The 21,250-nt window shown below is 38.0% G+C and overlaps 3 protein-coding genes across 4 annotated transcripts; 1 reads left to right on the forward strand and 2 right to left on the reverse strand.

Annotated features, from left to right (window-relative positions):
* Positions 1–1,574: 1,574 nt before the first annotated feature.
* Positions 1,575–5,024, forward strand: LOC143470865 (cilia-and flagella-associated protein 96-like). The gene is made up of 8 exons (XM_076969152.1): positions 1,575–1,764; positions 2,021–2,094; positions 2,293–2,438; positions 2,549–2,686; positions 2,943–3,018; positions 3,445–3,624; positions 3,949–4,121; positions 4,713–5,024. The coding sequence occupies exons 1-8, from the start codon at positions 1,656–1,658 to the stop codon at positions 4,762–4,764; spliced, it is 948 nt and encodes a 315-aa protein (XP_076825267.1). The 5' UTR covers positions 1,575–1,655; the 3' UTR covers positions 4,765–5,024.
* Positions 5,025–5,569: 545 nt separating this feature from the next.
* LOC143470864 (uncharacterized) lies at positions 5,570–11,848 on the reverse strand. 2 transcript variants are annotated; one of them, XM_076969151.1, is made up of 6 exons: positions 9,862–11,848; positions 8,772–9,225; positions 8,128–8,288; positions 6,433–6,552; positions 6,239–6,278; positions 5,570–6,148 (listed from the first exon to the last, which is right to left on the reverse strand). In XM_076969151.1, the coding sequence occupies exons 1-6, from the start codon at positions 9,947–9,949 to the stop codon at positions 6,058–6,060; spliced, it is 954 nt and encodes a 317-aa protein (XP_076825266.1). In that variant the 5' UTR covers positions 9,950–11,848; the 3' UTR covers positions 5,570–6,057. The 2 variants fall into 2 exon arrangements, with proteins under 2 accessions (XP_076825266.1, XP_076825265.1); XM_076969150.1 differs by having other exon boundaries at positions 5,570–6,278; positions 9,862–11,841.
* Positions 11,849–13,272: 1,424 nt separating this feature from the next.
* On the reverse strand, positions 13,273–20,066 carry LOC143470956 (chymotrypsinogen B-like). Its single transcript, XM_076969253.1, has 12 exons — positions 19,823–20,066; positions 18,989–19,185; positions 17,879–17,987; positions 17,651–17,812; positions 17,331–17,345; positions 17,092–17,180; positions 16,815–16,924; positions 15,969–16,053; positions 15,627–15,751; positions 14,998–15,104; positions 14,208–14,338; positions 13,273–13,827 (listed from the first exon to the last, which is right to left on the reverse strand). Exons 1-12 carry the CDS (start codon positions 19,887–19,889, stop codon positions 13,618–13,620), a joined length of 1,407 nt encoding a protein of 468 aa, XP_076825368.1. The 5' UTR covers positions 19,890–20,066; the 3' UTR covers positions 13,273–13,617.
* Positions 20,067–21,250: the final 1,184 nt, after the last annotated feature.

Here is a 21,250-nt window from a genome sequence, read left to right on the forward strand (position 1 = left end):
TAAAAAAGTAATACGTCATCAATTGCTAAGCAACAGTCACACGCCGAGTTCCCTCCACTTGAGATGATCGTAGTCAAATAAAAACTGACCTAATTTACCTCATATTAAATTTCAATATGTCAGGTTATTTCAATAGTTTTTTTGTTATGACTTTTATAATGTGACTTTTACTTTATTTTTGCAAGGTTTTTGTTGTGCAGCTGACATTGCAGGCCTAGCCTATGTATTATCCTGAAATCTACTCGTATCTTCATGGTTATTTTAGGATTTTACAGTCCTTGTGAATTATAACAAATAGGCCTAGCAGGCTAGGAATTGAACAGAAAATGCTCAAAATTATAGTGTCAAAGGCTAGAACTTTTGCCATATTGGTAGTCGAATATGTGGCATCTACACACACGAAATTCATCAAGGTGCACCCCGAACTTTTGCATTTTTACGCCAGTTTATAATAAATAAATAAATAAATGGTTGTTTAAACGCCAATTATAATGAATAAGCAAAGAATTGAGGTTTCAGTGCACGTCAACACTCCAAAATTTGCGTCACGATTTCTTGTTGAAAACTGCTGTAATTTCTATTGAAATGAAACAATGATATGAAATATTTTCATATCTTGCCTTTCATATATTATCATAATGTGAGTACTATGCAGTCTGTAGACACTCTTAACATGGAAGTTTATAACTCTTAGATAAGTATTAATAAATGTTAAGTGTTTATGAACTTTACCTAAACTATAGAACTTGGCGTAGTTTTACTCATACAATTAAAGAATTTAAGCGGTTGTTCATTTGTTGTTGGTTGTAAACACTTACGGGCACTGACAAGAATTGTTTATGAATTTTATAAATCTGTTAAAGCACTTTCATCCTTAGACTGGTTTTTTCTTCAATGCTGCTCTTGATGAGTCAAGTCCTAGTTTTGCTTTCAAATTTATCTCTCAAATTTGTCTTATTCATCTCTTAGTGCACATGATAAAGCAAACTGATGCTTGCGAAAGCTTGTGCAGAAAAAGTAAAAGTAACCCTAGATTGCCATCCAATATCCTGATTATAAATTTTGTTATTTACTGATTAAATTGAGTTAACACAGTTTAGCCGACGTCAACTTATGTCAGATTGTTGAAATATCAGATTGATGTAGCAAAGCACACGTGGATCATTATTTGCTTTGATTTTGGCATGTCTGATAGTAATCAATTTGCACATATGTTTCGTTCCATGAACAAGTGCTGGTTTTTTGTGGACACACAAACTTTTTGATAAAAATCTGTTTGAAATGCTTCTGTACAGTAACAATGCAAAGGTGAAAATAGTGTGTGAGAGTAGCAAAAAGCTGAGCAGAAGATCTTCCATGATGCACATCTTCATGATCTTCCATGATGCATAATACATGATCTTCCATGATGCATACTCGGCAGCCTGGCTGTAATATTAGTTTTTGACATTAATCAGTTTCAACCACATGACATTTTTATAGTTTGCGACCATTTTAACCATTTTAAACAGAATCTTTGCAAAATAAAGCTATTAAAAACTATTAAAATATGCAAAAAACAATGTTTAACTATGTTTTATATCATTTCAGGGTGTTAGGTGGTGTTTTATAAATTATTTCCTTATAGTGGGGGGTTTTTGAAAGAAACAATCAAAATGGCTGGCACCGGAGGAGGAAAAACGGATATGGAGAGGATTGGTTTATTCAGTGAAGTAGGGTACACCACAATTGGGGATAAATATCCAAAAGTTCACGTCAGCAGTTGTAAGTATAAATGTCTGATTCCAAGCCTTGTTGATTCATTTCAAGAGTCTGTGATTAAAAGCAGGGCAAACACAAAACAGCCATGATGCAAAAAGCACTAGTCCAAATTTTGCGTTACACTAACCTATTGGCTATTTTGATTCTATTTTATATCCCCAGAAGAACTATTTCGCTCCAAAGTATGATAAAGTATATTTGGTGATGCCATAAAGAACCACGTTCACGTATTCAAACTCACTCGTGCTTTTATTTTCAGTGCCATTCAATGATGCAGCATACAAAGGAAAACACATGTTACCCGGTGGGAGTAAAGCAAGATCGGCTCTGCAGGTAATTGGTGACCCCGGTATAACTAAGTTTTAGTTAAAAGTATGAAAGTTTTTACCGATTCTATAAAACTTTAAAAGATAAACCTTTTTGTATTGCTATTGTTTCTTACCATCACATTTGAAGTCAGATGTTCTTTTTATGAATTTTTTAAGAACACCAAATAGTTTTGAAAATATTAATACATCATGTTAATTTCAGGCAGGCTATTTTGACAGTCAATTTAAGCGAATATTGGAAAAAGAAGCGTACACCGATCCAGTGAAACTGAGGAGACAGCAAAGATTAAAAGAAAGCAAGAAAAACATTGGAAAAGCATTTTTGCCAAATAGTGGATCAAAATTGCCGTGAGTAACAGACAGAAATTTGTAAATTATTAATTTTTCCTCATAGAATTTGCATTATTTTTACCCAGAGAGTTTTTTCATTTTCATTTTGTTTTCATTTGCTTTTACAGTTCTGGCCTTGGAAATTCATATGGGACATTTTCGGGGCCAGTTGGGGCTTTTAGCCCCGTGTCAAGGCCCCGAAAGCCATACACGGCACCTGGAAGAAATTTTACAACCAACCCAGGAAAGCAGGGTACTGGATATGGGTGAGTTGAACCTGCATTGTTTATACCTGAAGTCTGTTGTAAGTGAGTTGTATGAAATTTATTTTTCTAATACATCTCAAAGATAAAACTTTGCAATAAATGTTTAGAATGTAATAAATGTTTTCAATAAGATTGACGTGACAATTATTATGTTAGACATCTTGGTGAAATATAAATAACATAACTTACATAAGCATAAAATGCAATACTGCGTATGAATGTTAGCACAATCAATCATCATACTTTTTTTCAACAGATATGTAAACCTGACGCTAGGCAAGCAACACGAACACGCAGTTGAGGCGTTTGACAAGGCCAAAGAATTAAGGAGGGTAAATACAGCTTAAATACCTCATTTTGTTGTCAATTGGCGTATGCTATTTCGTTGTCTCTTTGTATCTGAAACGCTGAGCTATTTGTCATTATCCAAATGCTGACGATAGTAGTATTTGCAAGTAAAGACTAAAAATAAAGTTATCTTTAACTTGACATTAACTCAAGCTTTGGCTTTTAAATTTGTCTTTTCGTAAAAATTTCAGCGGAAAAGCGAAATTTTTTGTGACTTAAAAATATTTAACCTGACTGAGATTAGCTTAATAAACTGCAACTTCACATCCAACTAAAATGCACTTCACGGAAAGAGCCTTTTGATAGGGTTTGGACTTAGGAGTTTTTCTTACAAGTCTATGTCATTTACAGCTTTCGAGACAGTGCAAATTTTATTCCAAAATACATTCTATGTCTTTGCTTCCCATCAGAAAGAGCTCTCCACACACAAGAGCATGTTGAAAGGAGGAGCTTTCAAATTGAATCTTCATCCATCTACCTACTTCGATAAAAATCCGTACCGAACTGATAAGTCATTAGGTCCGTCAAAAGGCTCATCCTCGAAGCTACCCGCTGTTAAACCATTTAAACCGAGCTCTCCACCAAAGAAGGTAAGTTTTTGAGCACTGCTGCAAACTCCACTGGGATTTAAAACTAACCCACTACCCGACTCCCTATACATTTTATCATGAGACTTTCATCGAATTTTCCGTTCTCTCTAAAGCTGTCAATATAAGCACTTTTACAGCATTTCAGCTACAACCTTTTATTTATAAGCTGGCTTAAGTACAGAGTCAAGTAAGGTCAATTGTTCAACTTTGCCTTGAACGAGTGGGTTTTATTTAAATCTTCGTGTGTTCCTTGGGCACTGGTTGCTTTCCTGTAAGCATAAAGTTCTTTGTTGTCTATTGTCACATTTTATCACTTTTCCGTAGATTGGTGGCGCCAAGGCGGGTACGTTTGATCCTTACCCCTCGCACTCGAATGATCCGTACACGGTAAAACAACGGAAATCAGTGATCAAAAACAAAGAAGGAAAATTATTCCACCCATCTCCTGGAAATAAGTCAAGCCCGACGAGATCTGTAGTGGCACAAAACGTCATAAAGTGAGTATTGTGATATCATAAATAGGCTTTTTGAGGCTGGCTGACCTGTGTTGTAATGACTGGAGTCATTAAGTTGACTCAGGTCCCAATTATTCATGACTTGACTTTACTCAAATCAAATATTTTAAATGACTTAGCTGGACCTGAGTCAAAGTCACAGTTGCGACCACAAAAAATAGACCTTTATGTAAAAAAATCGTATATTTAAAAAAAAATTACACTTCAATGAAAGAAAATATCAACCAGTCTGATTTGGAGAGAGCAACTAAATAGGAAAATCGATTTTACCCAGTGCGAGTATGACGTCAGAGATTTAAAGTATTGACTTGACGCAACTTGAGTCACCGTTTAGTTGGACTCGAGTCAGAAAAAATGATTTGGTTACAACACTGTTTGGTGACCTACAGACTATGTTTGTGACTATCTTTGTGACTACAGACTATGTTTGTGACTATTTTTGTGACTACAGACTATGTTTGTGACTATCTTTGTGACTACAGACTATGTTTGTGACTATCTTTGTGACTACAGACTATGTTTGTGACTATCTTAAGCTGATTTAACGACTGTCGTTTTCTTAATTTTTTCCAGGTCAATGCACAGAGACAACTACAAGACCATACAGAGCGTCATGGCTTACTAAATCATAACTATATTAATGAAGAGAAATTATAATTTTATTTTAATGTCTCACGTTTTCCCATAAGCCTCTTGGTCTTTGTAAATGTCATTTCTGTAAAATGATACCTAAAGCCGCTTAGCCCCTTTATGGAAGATGTCTATTGTTGTGAGGTCTGTGTAAACATTGGTGGTGCATTGTTCTTAACTAGTATGACATTTCATATGTCTTTGTGCCTTTGTTGTGTGAAAGCGTTTTGCGAAATACAGGCAATACTGCATTGACTTTGCGCGTGTAGTTTTGTTGTTTTAGTATTCAGTGTTTGCATTCTAAATGCTGAACTTTTTTTGGTATTCTTGTGACTTCTAATGTTAATCTTCAAATTTAGATTTTCCGCTTCAATGTGAAAGTTTTGCTTAAATCGGGTTTTTTTAAGCTTGAAGATTTGTTCATAATTTTTTGGTACAAAGCCGCTGATTTTTTGTTGAAAAAAAGAAATTTTTATTTTTAATACAATTTTAACGCATAAATATGATCATTGTTCTGAAAGTATTTTGTGGTATTTCGTTTTTCTTCCAAAACAAAATACAGCTCTATCTTCTCCAACTTCAAGTACAAAAGCAACTTTGACCTAATTATCAACACAACAACGTTATATTAAACAGTGATTCTTTCGCCTTGAGTAGGTCACGCAAACCGGTGTCAAAGGTTATTTTAGTTTGGCGAATGAAAATTTGAGTTAGGTTAACAAGAAACTGTAAAAAACAGCTTCAACTTTACGATTTTTCCATTGAAATATAGTAGTGGCTGCCTTCATTAAAACTACAAGTAACTTCTGTCATTGTTATAATTGAATTAAGAGAAACAACAAATACAAACGTTAAAAGAAATATATACAATGGCGCAATCGTAAATTAACAGCTGCATAACAATGGCTATTTGTACATATCACATTGTGACGTCATAATGAATCGCTGTACCGTTAAAACTGACGTAATTCTTAGATTTTCAGCATATATCGGCTAAGTGCATAATCGTAGTGCGAACGTGAAGAACTTCTAGCGTTAAAATAAGCGATATATGTTTCTTAAGCATAAAACGCAAAAAAATACGATTTCATTCTAGCGCGATTTGGAATAACAAAAACACAATATGAAGAAAAGAATGAACATTGCAGAAATCGAAGATAAACAAACAAATTAAACAAAGCGGAACTTGGAAGTCAGAGCAATCAGGCAAAGATAAAACCAAGAAAGAAAAGGCTCAAGTGCGACATCTTCCGATCAAAATCCGATCTTCAGGTCTATTTTATTTCGCTTAACCAGGGGGAGCGTTCGGGAGTGGAAATTCTCTATCTACAGATGACTCGTGTTCCGCATTTGCCCGACTCCCGCTCGGAGATGACGGACTGTTGTTGTTGCTGTTGTTGTTGTTGCTGTTGTTGTTGTTGTTGTTGTTGCTGTTGTTGCTGTTGTTGTTGTTGTTGCTGTTGTTGCTGCTGTTGTTGTTGTTGTTGTTGTTGTTCTGTCTGTACACCTCTGTGTGGAAACAATGAACGAATTTAACAACTTGAACCTAACTAAGCACAATAAATCAAATCCATTAACAAAAATATTATAATAAATTTGCCAGTTCAAAAATTCAAAAGCGCTAAAGACGGCGAACAATCGAGCCAGCGCATACGTCACAAACCTTCCTCTTTTAATTTCTTCAACTTCAGAGCATCGACGTAGGCAGGTGGCGCTATATCGCTGATAAACGATGACGAGCGCGATGGAGGAGCCGACTCATCTACCACCTCAAGATCCTGGCCTAAAAATAGAAAAGATTGCGTCATTGATGACGTCATTAACCTTTTTCAGGTTAGCCGGCCAAAGGGGTTGAGTTAGATCAGAGAAACGTAGCAGGTGTAAAATATCCACTCGCTTTTGCAATTCGTATGGATGAGTGATTTCTGACAATTCGGAAGCTTTCCAAGTTCAGCAACGACACCCGAGTATCGTCCACACCGCAGTTAAAAGAAATCGTTTCAATAAATCCAGATTGTGCAGCAACAACATGCGCACAAATAAGCATCCGCAATTCGATAGCAAGGTTTTAAATCAAACATTTGAAGCTTTTGGAGAAACTGTTGTCTGTAGTGACTGCTTCAGCCTATCCCGATTTCAGCCTAATTTCTTTAAAAATGAAGTATGTCAACAATAGTTTTTTGATATTGACGTAAAATATTTTAACCCGCTTCCTAGCGCGTCAACCACGTCATCAATACGAGTCGAGGTGACTTTGCCAGACACGGCAGGAATTTTTGGTTTTTTCTTATTTTCCGAACGAGAGAAAATCGCTGTTAAAAAAGAGAGTTGAGCTTGCTTAATGCTTAACCATGTAAATATACCGCCACTGTTTCAAATCGCGTTGAGCTAAATCAAGCGCGGTTTGTGCTGGCCGCGTTGTAAAAACTTTACATTTAGCGTTTGTTATACAACAAAATTTGCATTTTATTAATCAGTGACGTTTTTACTTGTTTCTGTCCACTTCCTTCTTGTGGTAAATGTCATAGATCAACAGAAGAAGCTTCAACGAACTTTCATGAGATTGCGACGGTAAAACTATAAACAATATGACTTCACGCAAAACGTGCTCATGAAAAATACAAACTGCCGTAACTAACGAGCATGACAAGAGGTGACGTCATTATAAAACGAAATCATAAGTGATGTAACAACTCTGTGTAAATATGAATGTCGTTGGAGTTATTCTCTTTGTTGAAGACGTCCGCAACATATTTACGACCGATCGTAAAATTTAGAAAACATTTTGGGCTCTTTCTGTTGCGAACTTCGCGTCCAAGGCAATACAGCCGCAAGTTCTCTGCGATGAAGACAGTGACAGGTACAGGACGAAACGGCGCGCTGCCAAACGCCGTTTGCAACAAACGTAAGACGACAATCACAACGCTCTGTGACATATAAGATGAACAAGTTGGCCTAAACCAGAATCAGGTGTACATACGCTGACACTGAGACCCGAAAACGTTTTGGGAATCGGTTTAAGTCATTTTGTGGGGTTAGATTGTGGCCAGTATATAAACCAAACAAACAAACAAAATGGTGGGTGACGAGGTAACGTAATTGACGAGTTTTAAGTTCTAGTCAGTGAACTTATTCATAAAAATCGTAACATGGCGGTGTACGAAACAAGCCTTTAGATCAGTTGCGCCTAACCCGGGTTCAGCGGATCCATGGGGGTCCCTGACGTAGGGGTCGCGAGTTACACTTTATTTCCTCAAATATAGCTTATTACGTAACAATTTGTTGGACAACAAGTTGGAGCCAGAGAGAAACTTTGCAACTTGACTTAGATTTAATGCCAATATTTTTGTCCACCTACCAACATAGCCTAAGTTATCATATGCTGGAGGTTGATCGGAATAGGGTAATTCCCCGTTTCGATGAGCGCCATCGTCATCACCACCACGCATTCTCCGCAGAGCTGACATCCGATTCCGAGACCGGGACCGTCTATCGTAGGTTCTGCGGGCGTACCGGTACCTAGACAAATAAAAAAAAAAAACTTGAGAGCTTATACTCTAAGGTTTTCTTGAATTTAAGGTATGTACATAATGGTTATATTAAACTTTTGGTTAAAGGCCATCCGCACTGAATACAGTAAATGGTCCTGAAATTATCCCGTAGCACTTGTGAGATAAGATAAAGTTGAGATAATGTTACATCAACAGTGTTCGAAATTACACTGGCGCATGTACACTACACAATAGCAGGTATTCTCTATTTCGACTTCTGACCGGTGGATAAGATTTTCAACCGCTATAGTTAACGATTTCTCAACGCTAACGCCTTTATGAAGTAATTGCGTAGTATGTATGCAAAAGCATAGAGAAGACATTGCATTGTGCCTTCAGAATTCTGAGACCAATTATTTACCCGCCACAGCAAAAGTACAAGTTACTGTTTAGAAACATTTTGAGTCATTGTAAGATGTTCGGGGACGGCGCAAAGACTGTAATGACTCACCTGTTAAGCGCCATACAGCAGGGCGGGAAACTCACAAGTATGAAAAGAATCCCGATGTAATTCGGAAGTTGATCAAAATGAACGACGAAGACTATCCCGATCGAAAAGAAAACAAGTCCGGTAAAAAACCCAGATATGCACTGGCCCAGCCAATGCTTCGTGTAAAACCGGATAAAACCGACGTCATTCCGCCTCTGGCGGCGCGTACGCTGCCGATTTCGGGAGCTTCGGTTTGTGCGAATTACGTTTGAATCGGTCGCGATCGATTGGTTGTCGTGTTCAATATGGGGAGGCGGCTGATAGTCCAAGCAAACCCCAATTTCATCTTCAGCTGAAGTTGTGTTTGATTGGCCGCCGTTCTCATCGTCCGTTATAGTGGGTGGCACGTTACTAGTTTCTGCTGTTTCTTCAGTCTCCGGCAAAGCTTGTTCGGTTTCTTGTGGTTCTGTTGTTTCTGCGCAAATTAAAAATTTTTAAATGACAATGTTCGTACTCGTAGTGTTTGCAAAAATACAGTGAGCTCAATAGGTCTAATGACCATACCGTAAAAATGAAAGTAGAAAACAAAGCGAGTGTTACAAACAACAGACAAACAAAGCCAGTGTTTACATTCAGTGCGTTACTCTTAACAATGGTTTGCTGCATATTATACTTAAACTTACCAAAAGATCACTTAGGCTCAGAAATACATTAAAGTCACTAAAGTTTCACGTTTTGGTTTGTAAAAACGACGTAAGTAAACATTTTACAGCTCTTGTAACTTTTAATCTAATGCTGCAATGACACGCAGGCGAAACTCGTTACAAGGTGAAGGAATGGTTTAAATTACTAATAGTTATTAAAAGTTTGCATAAATTAATTTTACTGTGTACGCAGCTTGCCCGGCAAAGCAAAGGCTACTTTGAGTTATCCGGATGTTTGCGTCAAATAAAGATGAGTTAACGGAGGCTTCAACTGTATGCTACCTACTGTATAGCCTACCTACAGTCGTACATCCAGCCTATATACAGTATTATCAATATACACGTATAGTGATGTATGGATAATAAATCATTCCGTTTGTTTTCAAATTGTGAGTCTAGATACCCACCAACAATCTCAGTGGCAGATGTTTCATCCTTCTCGCTTTCTTCTTCTTCATCACTGTGAGCTCCGCCTCCTGTTTCTTCCGGATTCATAATTATCGGTTCCGGTATTCGGCTGCACAGTTACGTCAGTTATTTCTTCAAATGAATGCCCTAGGCCGTAGCTACATTGATACAAACGAGACCGTTGCCGCCGTAACTATTCTGCAATTCTGGTACAAAACAATTTCAGTTCTAAAATAACCTTAACCGTACTTGATATATATGACTCGGTAAACACTTTACCCTAGCTACGGTTTTGATATCTCCAACGCTTTAGAAAAGAAGTAACTTAAAAACTTTGGGGAACCACGTCAAATACAGTTGTGTACATTGCAATAAGACTTTAGACTAGAGTCTACGTAGAACTAGCTTACACATTAACTTTTTAAGCTAAATTTCCCGTTAAAACTTAATACAAATATAACTGTAGCAGTGTTTGGTTTAGTAGCGTACGTTGTTCGGTGAACCAACCCAACGCAAACTAGTACAGAAAATGAAAAATGGATACAACCGTTGAACAACATCACCGAGAATGTGAAATTTTCCATTAACTCAAACGGTGGAACGTATTTTGATCTGGGAAATTCTATGATTTATGTCAAAGCTAACATTGCGAAGGAAGATGGGATTAATCTTGATGACAACGCCGTTATAACTGGAGTGAATTATATTGGATAAATTCCTTATTTCCTAAAGTTTATTTTACGCTTGATTTCTGCATCAAATATACCCATAAAGCAAACCCACACCGAGCGTACTTGGAAACCTTGCTAAATTTTGGAGAAGCAGCTTGTTCTAAAAGAACAGATATTCAATAAACGGGGTTAGTATTAAATTACGACTCGTTAGAAGTGAAGACGCGTTTAATTTCATGGCTGCAACAGTGATTAAACATGTGTCTTATTAAATTAAACTAACTAAATTAACTAATTCCAGGAAAGTTAATCTACTCAGCCATATAACGATCACAGTAATATCAACAATACAATGCAATCTTGTAAGTTTCATAGACAGCCAATAATGTCAATACTGGTCTAAACCAGTTTAATCGTTTTGTTTTCTTGCTTGTTGGATGTCCCGGAAAATTCAATTTCACTAACTTGGTAGATGTAAAAATACCTTGAAGGGTTGCGTAGAAAACCCTGCCAACGGTATGCAATTATGCTCCCTAATTTCGGCTCATCCCGTTAAAAACAGCAAGTCATACTAGCTGAGTCACGTGACTGCGTCTTCCAAAACAAACTTCCAGTGGTGCGCGCTGTTATGCCCAAATCGCTTGTCAGGTCTAACACAACACTACACGCTTCTAGAAGCTGTTTTAACGGGTATGTCGCAAACTTTGCCAAATCATTGTTTTTACAGAACGTTCTTCCAGCCTAAAAGCATTTCATCAATACAAATTCAAGGTCACCTCTCAAATGAAGACGAATTCTTTTCACAACTGTTAAACTGGTTATTTACCCCAGGTTACTACAGTGCCACTGACCTTACTCAGGAAAGCATAGTGTCTTTCTTTCTATAGCCAACAGCTTTTTTCAATTGCAGGTGCTAAACCCAATTTCATCAATTGTCTGACCCAACATCGCAACATATATTATTACTGTGCGCCACAATATAACCGGCTATTTCATGGGTAACCCGTCCAAACGCAATCGATTTAATACCGATATATAACAACCAAATATTGACAGAAATCGGCTGCCTTCTGCGTTTTGTCGATTATTTACAAATTCGGAATAAACGGTCTGCACAGTCTAACTGTAAAACATTGATATCAGCTGCTGACTACTTAACAACCTCATAAAGTCCTATACCGCACAATCGCACCCATACCTTACCGGAACGCCTACCCTGTGAACCGAACTTTTGTGTTCAAGTCATAATAGCTCCTCAATCTTTTGCATTGATTAATCTTAGTGGCTTATTACCGCCTTCCGTCTCATTCGATCTATGTTATCGAATAAAGATGACGTTATTCAGTCTTTATTGCATCACAATGCAATAGACAGCACATTGTGCGTGTTTTCTGCACGTCTGATGACGACTTTTTGTAAATTCAATGGGTAGAGCAGCCATAAGCCCAAACCGCGTGTCTGTGCATGCTGACTCTTACTTGGGCCCATAAAAATCGTGTTTTACAGTTCCTCTCAAGTGAACAAAGTTAAGACGTAACTAGTTTCTGCCTGACCTACCCTGTTCAGCGGACCGTTACAGAGCAAAGACCCCTAAACGATCAAATCTTATCATAAAGATAAAACCAGCCAATTGATTGTTGCAATGCTATTTTGGCCTGCAATCGGACACAGTCACCCAAACAGTAATTTGGGTTGTTCCTAGAGCCTATATTTTTAAGCCGTCACGATCCATTTAGCAAATGTTTGAACACAATAGCGATGAGGTTGGTATTGTAAATTGCCTTTAGTAACCTGGACCGCTTCTAAAGAAATGTGCGCAAGCGAAACATGAAACCAAACAATCGTGAGCTTCGCTGTGAAAGCGACTAACGATGTCTTTTGAAGCAGATTTTTTATCAGGGTTGATATACAATGTTGGAATTTCTACATCAATGATTAACCAGTTATCTTTATGTAAACACTTAGGCGAATGTAACGCTTATAGCTATACTCTATGCTGTTTACAGAAGAGGATCTTCGTTTCGAGTGTGGTGCTATAGTGTCAACAAATTTTCAAACACTGCACTCAGTGTTTCTAAGAAACTCAGGGTTGAATCTTTCAGTTACGAGGCCTTTAGTTCAATTGGGCCACAGTTTTCATGTTAAAACTTTCTACAGACCTTCTTAATTTAGCTTAACATGTATTGGCGTTATAGAACCAAAATTTATTGAGTGAAGCATAATGAAAGTGTTTCTTATTTTATTTTTAGAAATGAATGGATTCTAATAACTTCCGTTGCAGCTTTGGTGTAATAATATGGTAATGGTTTACACCAAAGTTTGATTGGTTTGATACCAATTTAAGGTAACAGTTTTTAACTGTGTGATCACAACTCGAGCTCAAAATATTTACATTTTGACGTAGCAGTATCTACGTGAAGCAAACATACTTAACTTATTTTTGCTGCGTCATGTTAATTGAGCAAAGTCAATCGAGTGCAAAACAAACTTGCTGGTAACTGCTGACGTTCAGTACATTTTATTTGCTTTATAACAAGTTTTACTTCTATAGCTTCACGATAACTACCAGTAATAGGCCCTCGTTGGTGCGACACAGTTCGATAAATGCAATCTGGCGACCCAACGAACCGCAACAAACCATGAAAACCCGACTTGTTGAGTGTCAGTCAAAAGGATCATATCACATATTTCTACTACACTCGTTATGCGTACAGTTTCGCTCAAATCCAGCAAAATGGCCAAAGTATTTTCGATCTTTTATTATTTTGGTCTATACTGAAGTAAGTCTATTTAAAACTGTTTATTACATCACAACAAGCAAGGAAGAACCGATTGAATTACTTATTAGAACAACAGGCACAAGTTTTCTCAAAAATCTTGACCTAAAGCCTGTGGATATCAGAGTTGCCTGGAAAGGAATCCACGAAGTGGCTGTCTTAATTGGCAAGTCAAGACTGTATAGCAAGCAACGTTGTTGGGCACTGTAGTGTTTAAAAGTTAAAAGCATAAATGATCATCAGCGTGAAAATAGGCAAATATTGCTGCCGGTTCGGATCAGTTAAATTTCATTGCTCAGGCTTCAAGTTAGATTTGAGGCGGACGCTCAACGTGACTTTGGATAAAATCAAGAAATGAAGCGACCCTTGTGTATACCCCCGGTTTTGTTTTTTGAGCGCAACCGTCGCCCCAGCTGGTCACACCCCACAGGATGAAATTGGTGCCCATGCCATTGATATCACGCATGCATGCGAGCGGGCCACCGCTGTCGCCCTGGCAGGAGTCGATCCCTGGGTCCTGAAAAAAAAAACGATTTAAGATCTCTATGACAGAACAGCAATAGAATGTAATCAAACATTTTGCCTATAGCTCGGTTTGCACAGAGCGAGGGCTCCGGCAATGGGCATATTTGGATTTTGTTTGTTCTTCTACAGCAAAATAAAATAGAATATTAAGCATGTACATGTAATCTTTAATACTTCATTTTTAATCTTATACCATCATCATAGAAACAAAATAATATTCACTCCATGTGCATCAAGAGATCCAAAAAAATTAGTTGAAACACTGATATTAAGCAAAATTAACCGAAAGTGATCACGTTTGCGTAAGTTCACGCAATATTTCACGCAGTAGATCGTAGAACTGCAAGTTTACAACCATCAAAAACAGCCTACCGCCGCGCAAACTGTGTTTGGAACCAGTCTGAAGTTTCCGCTGCGGTCTCGGCCGTACTTGGTGCGGCAACTGCCATGATTCTGGATCGAAACTTTTGCTTTCTGCATCACGTGTGGGTATCTGCTGGCACCTAAAAAAGATAGAACAAAACCGTTTACCGCATACTGAGTATGAGATGCCAGTGGCGCCGTGACCTTTTTTGCGTTGTTATAACGATTTTAGTTCAATAAAAGTTGCCGGTATAGAGAAAGCAAAATGCAGATACGTAAAACAAGCATCAACATTTTGGGATTAGATTGGATTATTTGTTTAAGAAACTATAGCGCATGAATTGCGTATTGAAATAAAAATTACTAAATAGCGATGACCACAGTAACTATAATTTAGTAGTCTCATTATTACCAAAACAGTAAACCACATGCAAAGCCGGTGTTAAGTGTTTTATATCGATAATCGATATATTCGTGTTTTAGTTACTATCACCGGTCATAAACGGTTTTATTGTCAAATGGACTACAGATTTGCAGGCTCTTTGTGAAGGAAGGTATTCCATGCACAGTACGGTCTTATTTTGCACGTCACAAAGCCACATCAAGGTTTTCTCTTTTCATCCACAATACCTCGACTATGCGCAAATAAACACCTTTGATATAAACAAAACACCTGGCACGACGTCATAGACTACGTGACCGGATAATGAAGCTTTTGCAACACATTTACATGTTTCCGGCCATAATGTGCTATTTAATCGTGACATGATAATCTTTATTACGTCACAATTATAGTTACCGAAAGTGTCTGTCCAGTTCATGGCGCCCCAGCCAGATATTTCACAAATGGATTTCGCGTCGACGGCGTCACCGCTTAGCGGCAGGCAAATGGGCTGAACGAACTTACTACAAAATGAAAGAAAGCAAAATGTGATTGAATTCGAAGGCCTTTGTGGAGTTAGTTGCACGAATTAAGACCAAATCGATCATACGCTCCAATGAAGACTTAATTTTCTTCTATCAATATTTCATTGACTGGAAAGCGGGCTCTGACCTGATTTAGGTTTGATGTACGGTACAAAAGTTATATTTCAGGTTCTTCTTGAACACAACTGAACTACTTTCTTTTGTAAACAAACTGAATTAAAAGTTAAAACAGCGGATTGCATGACTTACTGCACTGGTCAACCCACCAATCAGCTGTGCTTTGTTTCCCTCATTTCAGCAACATAGATTATTGTAGGTCTTTTAATTACGTTACATGGTAAGCAACAGATGTCTTTGGTTTCTTATTTAATTAAAATCACAAAACTAGAAACGCATAAAATTTAAGATGATCTTTTACACGGAGAAACAAAGCACTAAAAATACAAGATAAAAAACATGAGCAAGCGGCTACATATGTATATGTCAAAGAAACAGCTTTACCTGAACCGAATGCACGTGGACGGTGTGTCATTTGGTGGTTGAAGCTCAATAAGAGCAATGTCGTTTCTTGGTGTGGGAAAGTGAGTGTAGTTTTCAGGAATGAAAACATTTTTGATGTCATATTCCTGCAGCGTAATTAAGACTTGTTAAAATTCCTTCCGCTCCTGCAGTTTACTCACGCTCATCCGAGCACGACTACCACTCATGCAATGTACTTGCAGTTACGGAGCATAGTATACTGTAAACCGGACAAGAACTTAAATTAAACATAAATTTTTAATATGTGGAATTAAGTTATGAAGTCATAGAACAGGAGCGTATGAAATTCGTTACGTCAACGACCTGTTGGTCTTCGGAGTAGATGTTTCCCGCCTGGTCTTCATCGTTGTAAAGGTCTCCGACCCTTACCAAGTAATTGCGCGTGCCGCTGCACAGAAAAAGGGAGTGGCGTTAACGGCTTGTTGAGCTACAGATGAAACTATGATAAAACTGAGGGTTTTTGCTTTGACAGCGCGCGACAAAATTCATTTTTCTAAGACCTTATTGATTTGCCTTCAAGTGAGGAGAAAGTTCAAAAACAAGTCGATGGTGACGAACATCAAGGCTCTTGTGATGTCATAAAGGTAATCACAGACAACGTTCATTCGCAAATATAAAAATTTAGCAGTGCCTACTGTATATCACGTAAGTATCCGTTACAGCTGTATAGTTTGCTCTAACTGCCAATGGCTTGATAGGTGACAGCCTAAAGCCCAATTACGGCAACCAGTAGACCTTCGGTTTGACTGGTAGCCTATGTTTTCCAAAGGATACCGTAACTTCACGGATGCAAATGATTAGGCTACCTTGCCGAAGTTTTTCTGTTTAGAACAATCGTAATTTATTCAATTTCAATGCTTCACATTGCTAATTTCTTCACATGACGCCTAATTGGACATAGCCTAAACTTCTATGGCCTACATTTCCTGACTTCAGTTGACTACCGCGCGTGGAAAGCAACAGCAGCAGAATGTTGTCAAGCAACCTGATTAATCTATGACGTAACAAAAAAAGCCTTGAACTACGTCACAATGAAGCCAAAAACTGACGTTTTTCTTTTGCTGATAACTACCTACAACCACTCAAGTTACTGTGAGCAGCAAAACAAAACTTAACTATTATTAGACCAAGTTCTGGCTAAAAACCTACGCATTTGCCACGCAATGAGCCGCAGTGATGAGCCAGCAAGACTTGATTATACTCGCGCCGCACAGATGGTTTCTGCCCCACGGAACCACAGTTTTTCTTCTCAAAGCCGCCTTCAAAAGACATCAACAATGTTCACTTTCGCTACTAACAAACAAAGTTGAACTGTGGCAATAAGATTACGCAACAGAGAAACTTGTACATGGATAAAAATGCGACTTTTATACAGTAACCGCGGACATAATTAAAAAGTAAATGCAATATCAATTTGAAAACTAACCTGCCATGGGAATTCCCCCGGTTTCGCATTTTCACCGCCGATGATTCTGCTGGCGGCTGTGCTAAGCCCTGGACGTGCCCCGCACTCAACTATAGACCCAATATAATGTTTAACAATTTAACACTGCTGTGAGGGCTGAAATTATCTTAATGGTATTATAAGCTATAAACATAGTTATTTAGAAATGATGATCTTTGTCAAATTTAAAAATATCTAATGATTGTTGTCATTTTCCCAACCTGACGATCGGACATCTGAAAAAAAACAAAAATAACAGAATCAGCGAAAAAGTGACAATTGGTTATTGAATCTGGGTTCTATTAGGGCATAAAGAAGGTTTGTTTGAAACCAGCGGGGTCATCGATGCCTTATATCACATATAGGCCTATAGCGTGAAAACAAAATCAGTGATCAAAAGAATAAGAAATATAACAAACACGTTAGGCATCACATACACTTGTACAATTGATTGTAAAGTTGCTTAATTTGGAGGCTTATTATCTGGTTAATAATCATCTTGATTATTTAAACAATGCTCGAGTTTCAGCTTTTGTCATACCCACTGTCCTGTCGCGTTCTTCCAAATTTTTGTGTATGACGTAATATTCGACAAAGTCGCCCCCGTATGACCTCATTTTTACGATGTTTTCGTGTCCTATCTGGTCATCCACGACAAGGATTGGTGTCCCGTTCAGTTGGATTGTGTAGTTTCTCGCGCCCACTAAAATGAAACCAAAAAAGATGACTTAATTTTATAACACGTCACAATTACGACACCTTAACCTACCCAGGATGAGAAGTCTGAACGACTGGAATTTAGAAATGTCTTTATGATAAACGCTGTGCAGCATGACGTCAGCAAATTCATTGTCAGCGCCGTGGAACAAAGCCTGGATCTGGTAAGAGTTAATAAGCGTTGCCGATAATGAAGTTGACAACAAACTGACAACATAAAGGTAATTATAGCGTCATAACTTAGATATTAATTTAGGTATTGGGCTCTAGCATGTTCCACTGGATCGTCAGCTTTCGCTGTAGCTGTAGAGCTTTAGGACCTTTACGCAACGCATTTGCAGCTTTTTGAAAATGTTATTTTAAGCACAAGGCCTGTGAGAATAGCTCATGACATGGCTTAGTGCAGGGTGGTCCAAACCCTGGCATGGGGCCTTTCGGCTGACAAAAGGTTACAGTATTCTAACCGCACGCAACAACAGAGTCAGATAATTCAACAGGTGAATTAAGTTTAGATACTCATAAGCCAAAAGGCTCTTCAAGACTACAGAGTTCCACTATTTGCGGCCCACAATGTTTTCCTTCAACCTTAATTGTGGCCCTTCGTGCTGGCAGTCTTGGACCACCCTGGCTTAGTGGAGAAAGTTGGAGCAGAATTGAAAGTTTGTGGCCTACATTGTAGGTTTTGACATCGAAATCAAATTATTTCTTGGCGAATTTGCAGAACCTTTATAACTGTCGTAGCGCTGCCGACTGTGCCTAGCATGAAACATATTGAGTAGTTTAAGCACTTCTGCATCCATATGATTACCGTTTATCTTGAGTAACTCTGTAGTCTCTGTTTGCTTAAACTTAAGTGAATCAGTCTCAAAGTGTTTTATCGTTCTCTGTCTCATCATATCTTATTATACTCTCTTTCTCTCTCTCTCCCTCTTTCGCTGCCTATTATACGTCACATACGCTCGACTGTAAGAGCTACGACGTCATCTACTGTATTAATTAAGATCTTGGTTTGGCTCCTGCAAAAACTTCAGCGCACCCCGACATTTTGAAATTAATGAGTGCACTGAAAATGAAAATGTACGGCCAGTAGTTAGGTTTGAGGTCTACAGTACCCGAGTTAACTTCACAACTATAATTACACTCTCTACCACTCTCTACATACCAAGTGACGGCGAGGTCTGAATAGAAGCACGAGAGGTTGGCATTGAGGCGGCTTCCCGCTGCCTCTAGGTGTCCCACCAGTGCATGAAGTAGAGTCGCTGATCAATCGAACTTGACTGACCTTGTTTAGGAAAGTCCCTTCGAGAATTATTTCATCTCCCGTGTTTATGGGCTTGTTTACGTCGAGAAAAATATACTCTGCGAAAAATGAAGTTATTGAATGATGCGTGGAGTCGCAAGTTACATGGCGCTTGAGCGTACCACAGAAATCATAAATCGCAAACTCTGTATTCGTTATTGCAACAACATCCAAAGATATTTTACAATCATTCAGTTACACAACTGCGGTTTGTGATTTACCCTGAAAAATCTGGTTTCGTTTCGTATCTTTTATACAAGACCCTTCAGATTAGACCTATAATAATTTCATTCATATCATATCATTCAAAACGCTGCCAGGTTTAAGGCTGAACATGCCAGCTTTATAATACTTCTTTTTTATTCAGTTTATTGCCTTTGTACCAAAAACTTCAACAAAACAATCCATTTTAAGCATTTATCTTTCTAGATTAGATACCAATGACGTAACATGAAACGTTTGCGTAACAATGACGTAACATTAATGTTTGAAACTTTGAATGTAAAACTAACACCGAAAAGCTTTATGAGAAAGATCGCGCCTCACAAAGCCTTAGCTCTAAGCTTTTGGTTACATAAGCTTGATGAGGCTATGAGTAAATTTGCACTCTCGTCAGAATAAAAAAATAGGACGACAACAAAATAATAACTGTAACACGTGATGAAATGAACATAATTTAAAATTGATCTAACTTACTTTTTCCTTGGACGGAAAAAACAATGCAAAGTTGACAAAACAAGAGCGCCAACAGGCGGCTGTACATAGTGAGGTTGTAGTTTATTTCCAAGTTGTGCTTCTTGCTAGAGAGTTATTATTTCTGTCAATATTCCTTCTTACTGGAATCTTCTGTTAAGTATAACTTCCAAAAATCTTTGTCGAACAATAATAGCTGTCTAAAAGGTACAAGCTTCTGTTCAAAATACCGCAGAACGATTTCCTAAATACAAAAGTAAACCCTTGACTATTGGAAGAAATAAGCGACCATCAAAGAAATTAGACCGCATTACGCAACTCCCCTCACAATTATGTTACAAATTTTAACGTGGATGTAATATTCAATGCAAAGAGCTTATTTCCAAACTAACACTGTTGAACTGCAAGAAACTCTGTTGAGTGTCGACACAAAATCAATGACCATCAGCGCAGATCTAACGCGGCTTTTGAAACAATGAAGCTTATTCACCAGCAAAAAGCGTTTTATAAGGAAAGAAGTCCTGGCACACTTGCAATGAATTGTTGGAAATCACGGTCATTTAAGGAGCGTCAAGGCTTAAACAGCCCGGAGAAATGCTCTTTGCAGTAGAGTTTCAATGCAGTTAAGAAAGTTCACACCGACTCAAACCTTGTCATTTTACAAGTAGGTGCGAAACGCTGTGAGAATAAATTGAAAAACAGGAAGCAATTCTTGCGACAAATGACGTCATAAAATTCGATTTCATTGGTGAAACTAGCTGCTACTGGTGTCATGAACTCGCAAGCAAGATATTATAGGCCATAGGCCATTACAGGAACGAGTCAAATTTCAGTTGACCGTTTCATTGTACCTAGTAACACAGCTTGCAAGTCCATCTGCCGCCAACTACAATATAATCTCTGACCGATATATTTACTCACGTTGTAGGCTTAAAGTTTTCTTTGTTCTCATACAATATATTTTCCAGTGACGTCATAGAAGCAATAAAACGCACCTGTCAACGTTGTATTTAAACTGAAGCCAAGTTAAAAATTTTGCTTCAAAACTGGCTGTTTTGCGGTTATTACTGCAGTAGAATCCAACCTTTACGCAACTGTATGTCCATACAGATTTTGGCAAAGACTTTCCTTAGCACTAGCAGCGGCAAGTTAAGTTCTACACTCACCAACAAGCAACAGATGATGTCTCGCGCAAAATTTTGTAAAGCGCCGAAATAATTTGGGTGCATAAGTCAAACCGCGTGGGCCGTCCGCGCTTCCAGTGCTTCAAGGAATGGAATTGTTGCAAATTTTGGTATGACAATTATTATTTGCCAGAAAATAAGGCGATATGCGTGTTATGGGAAGACTTCTTTATTCACCAAGTAATAATTTGTAGCCTTTGCGCATCTGAATTAACTCGTAAATAAATATTATTATTAGTATTATTTT

The sequence above is a fragment of the Clavelina lepadiformis genome, chromosome 9 (assembly GCF_947623445.1).
Source record: "Clavelina lepadiformis chromosome 9, kaClaLepa1.1, whole genome shotgun sequence".
Taxonomy (NCBI): domain Eukaryota; kingdom Metazoa; phylum Chordata; class Ascidiacea; order Aplousobranchia; family Clavelinidae; genus Clavelina; species Clavelina lepadiformis.

Coding starts and splice junctions, on each gene's coding strand:
- LOC143470864 (XM_076969150.1), bottom strand. CDS start 9,949: ATGAATCCGGAAGAAACAGGAGGCGGAGCTCACAGTGATGAAGAAGAA. Junction 9,226..9,861: donor ATCTGCCACTGAGATTGTTG/GTGGGTATCTAG, acceptor TAATTTGCGCAG/AAACAACAGAACCACAAGAA. Junction 6,279..6,432: donor GAAGAAATTAAAAGAGGAAG/GTTTGTGACGTA, acceptor GTTTCCACACAG/AGGTGTACAGACAGAACAAC.
- LOC143470956 (XM_076969253.1), bottom strand. CDS start 19,889: ATGTACAGCCGCCTGTTGGCGCTCTTGTTTTGTCAACTTTGCATTGTT. Junction 17,813..17,878: donor GTTCAGACTTCTCATCCTGG/GTAGGTTAAGGT, acceptor GTTTCATTTTAG/TGGGCGCGAGAAACTACACA. Junction 15,752..15,968: donor TCTACTCCGAAGACCAACAG/GTCGTTGACGTA, acceptor ATTACGCTGCAG/GAATATGACATCAAAAATGT.
- LOC143470865 (XM_076969152.1), top strand. CDS start 1,656: ATGGCTGGCACCGGAGGAGGAAAAACGGATATGGAGAGGATTGGTTTA. Junction 2,439..2,548: donor AATAGTGGATCAAAATTGCC/GTGAGTAACAGA, acceptor TTGCTTTTACAG/TTCTGGCCTTGGAAATTCAT. Junction 2,687..2,942: donor AAGCAGGGTACTGGATATGG/GTGAGTTGAACC, acceptor TTTTTTCAACAG/ATATGTAAACCTGACGCTAG.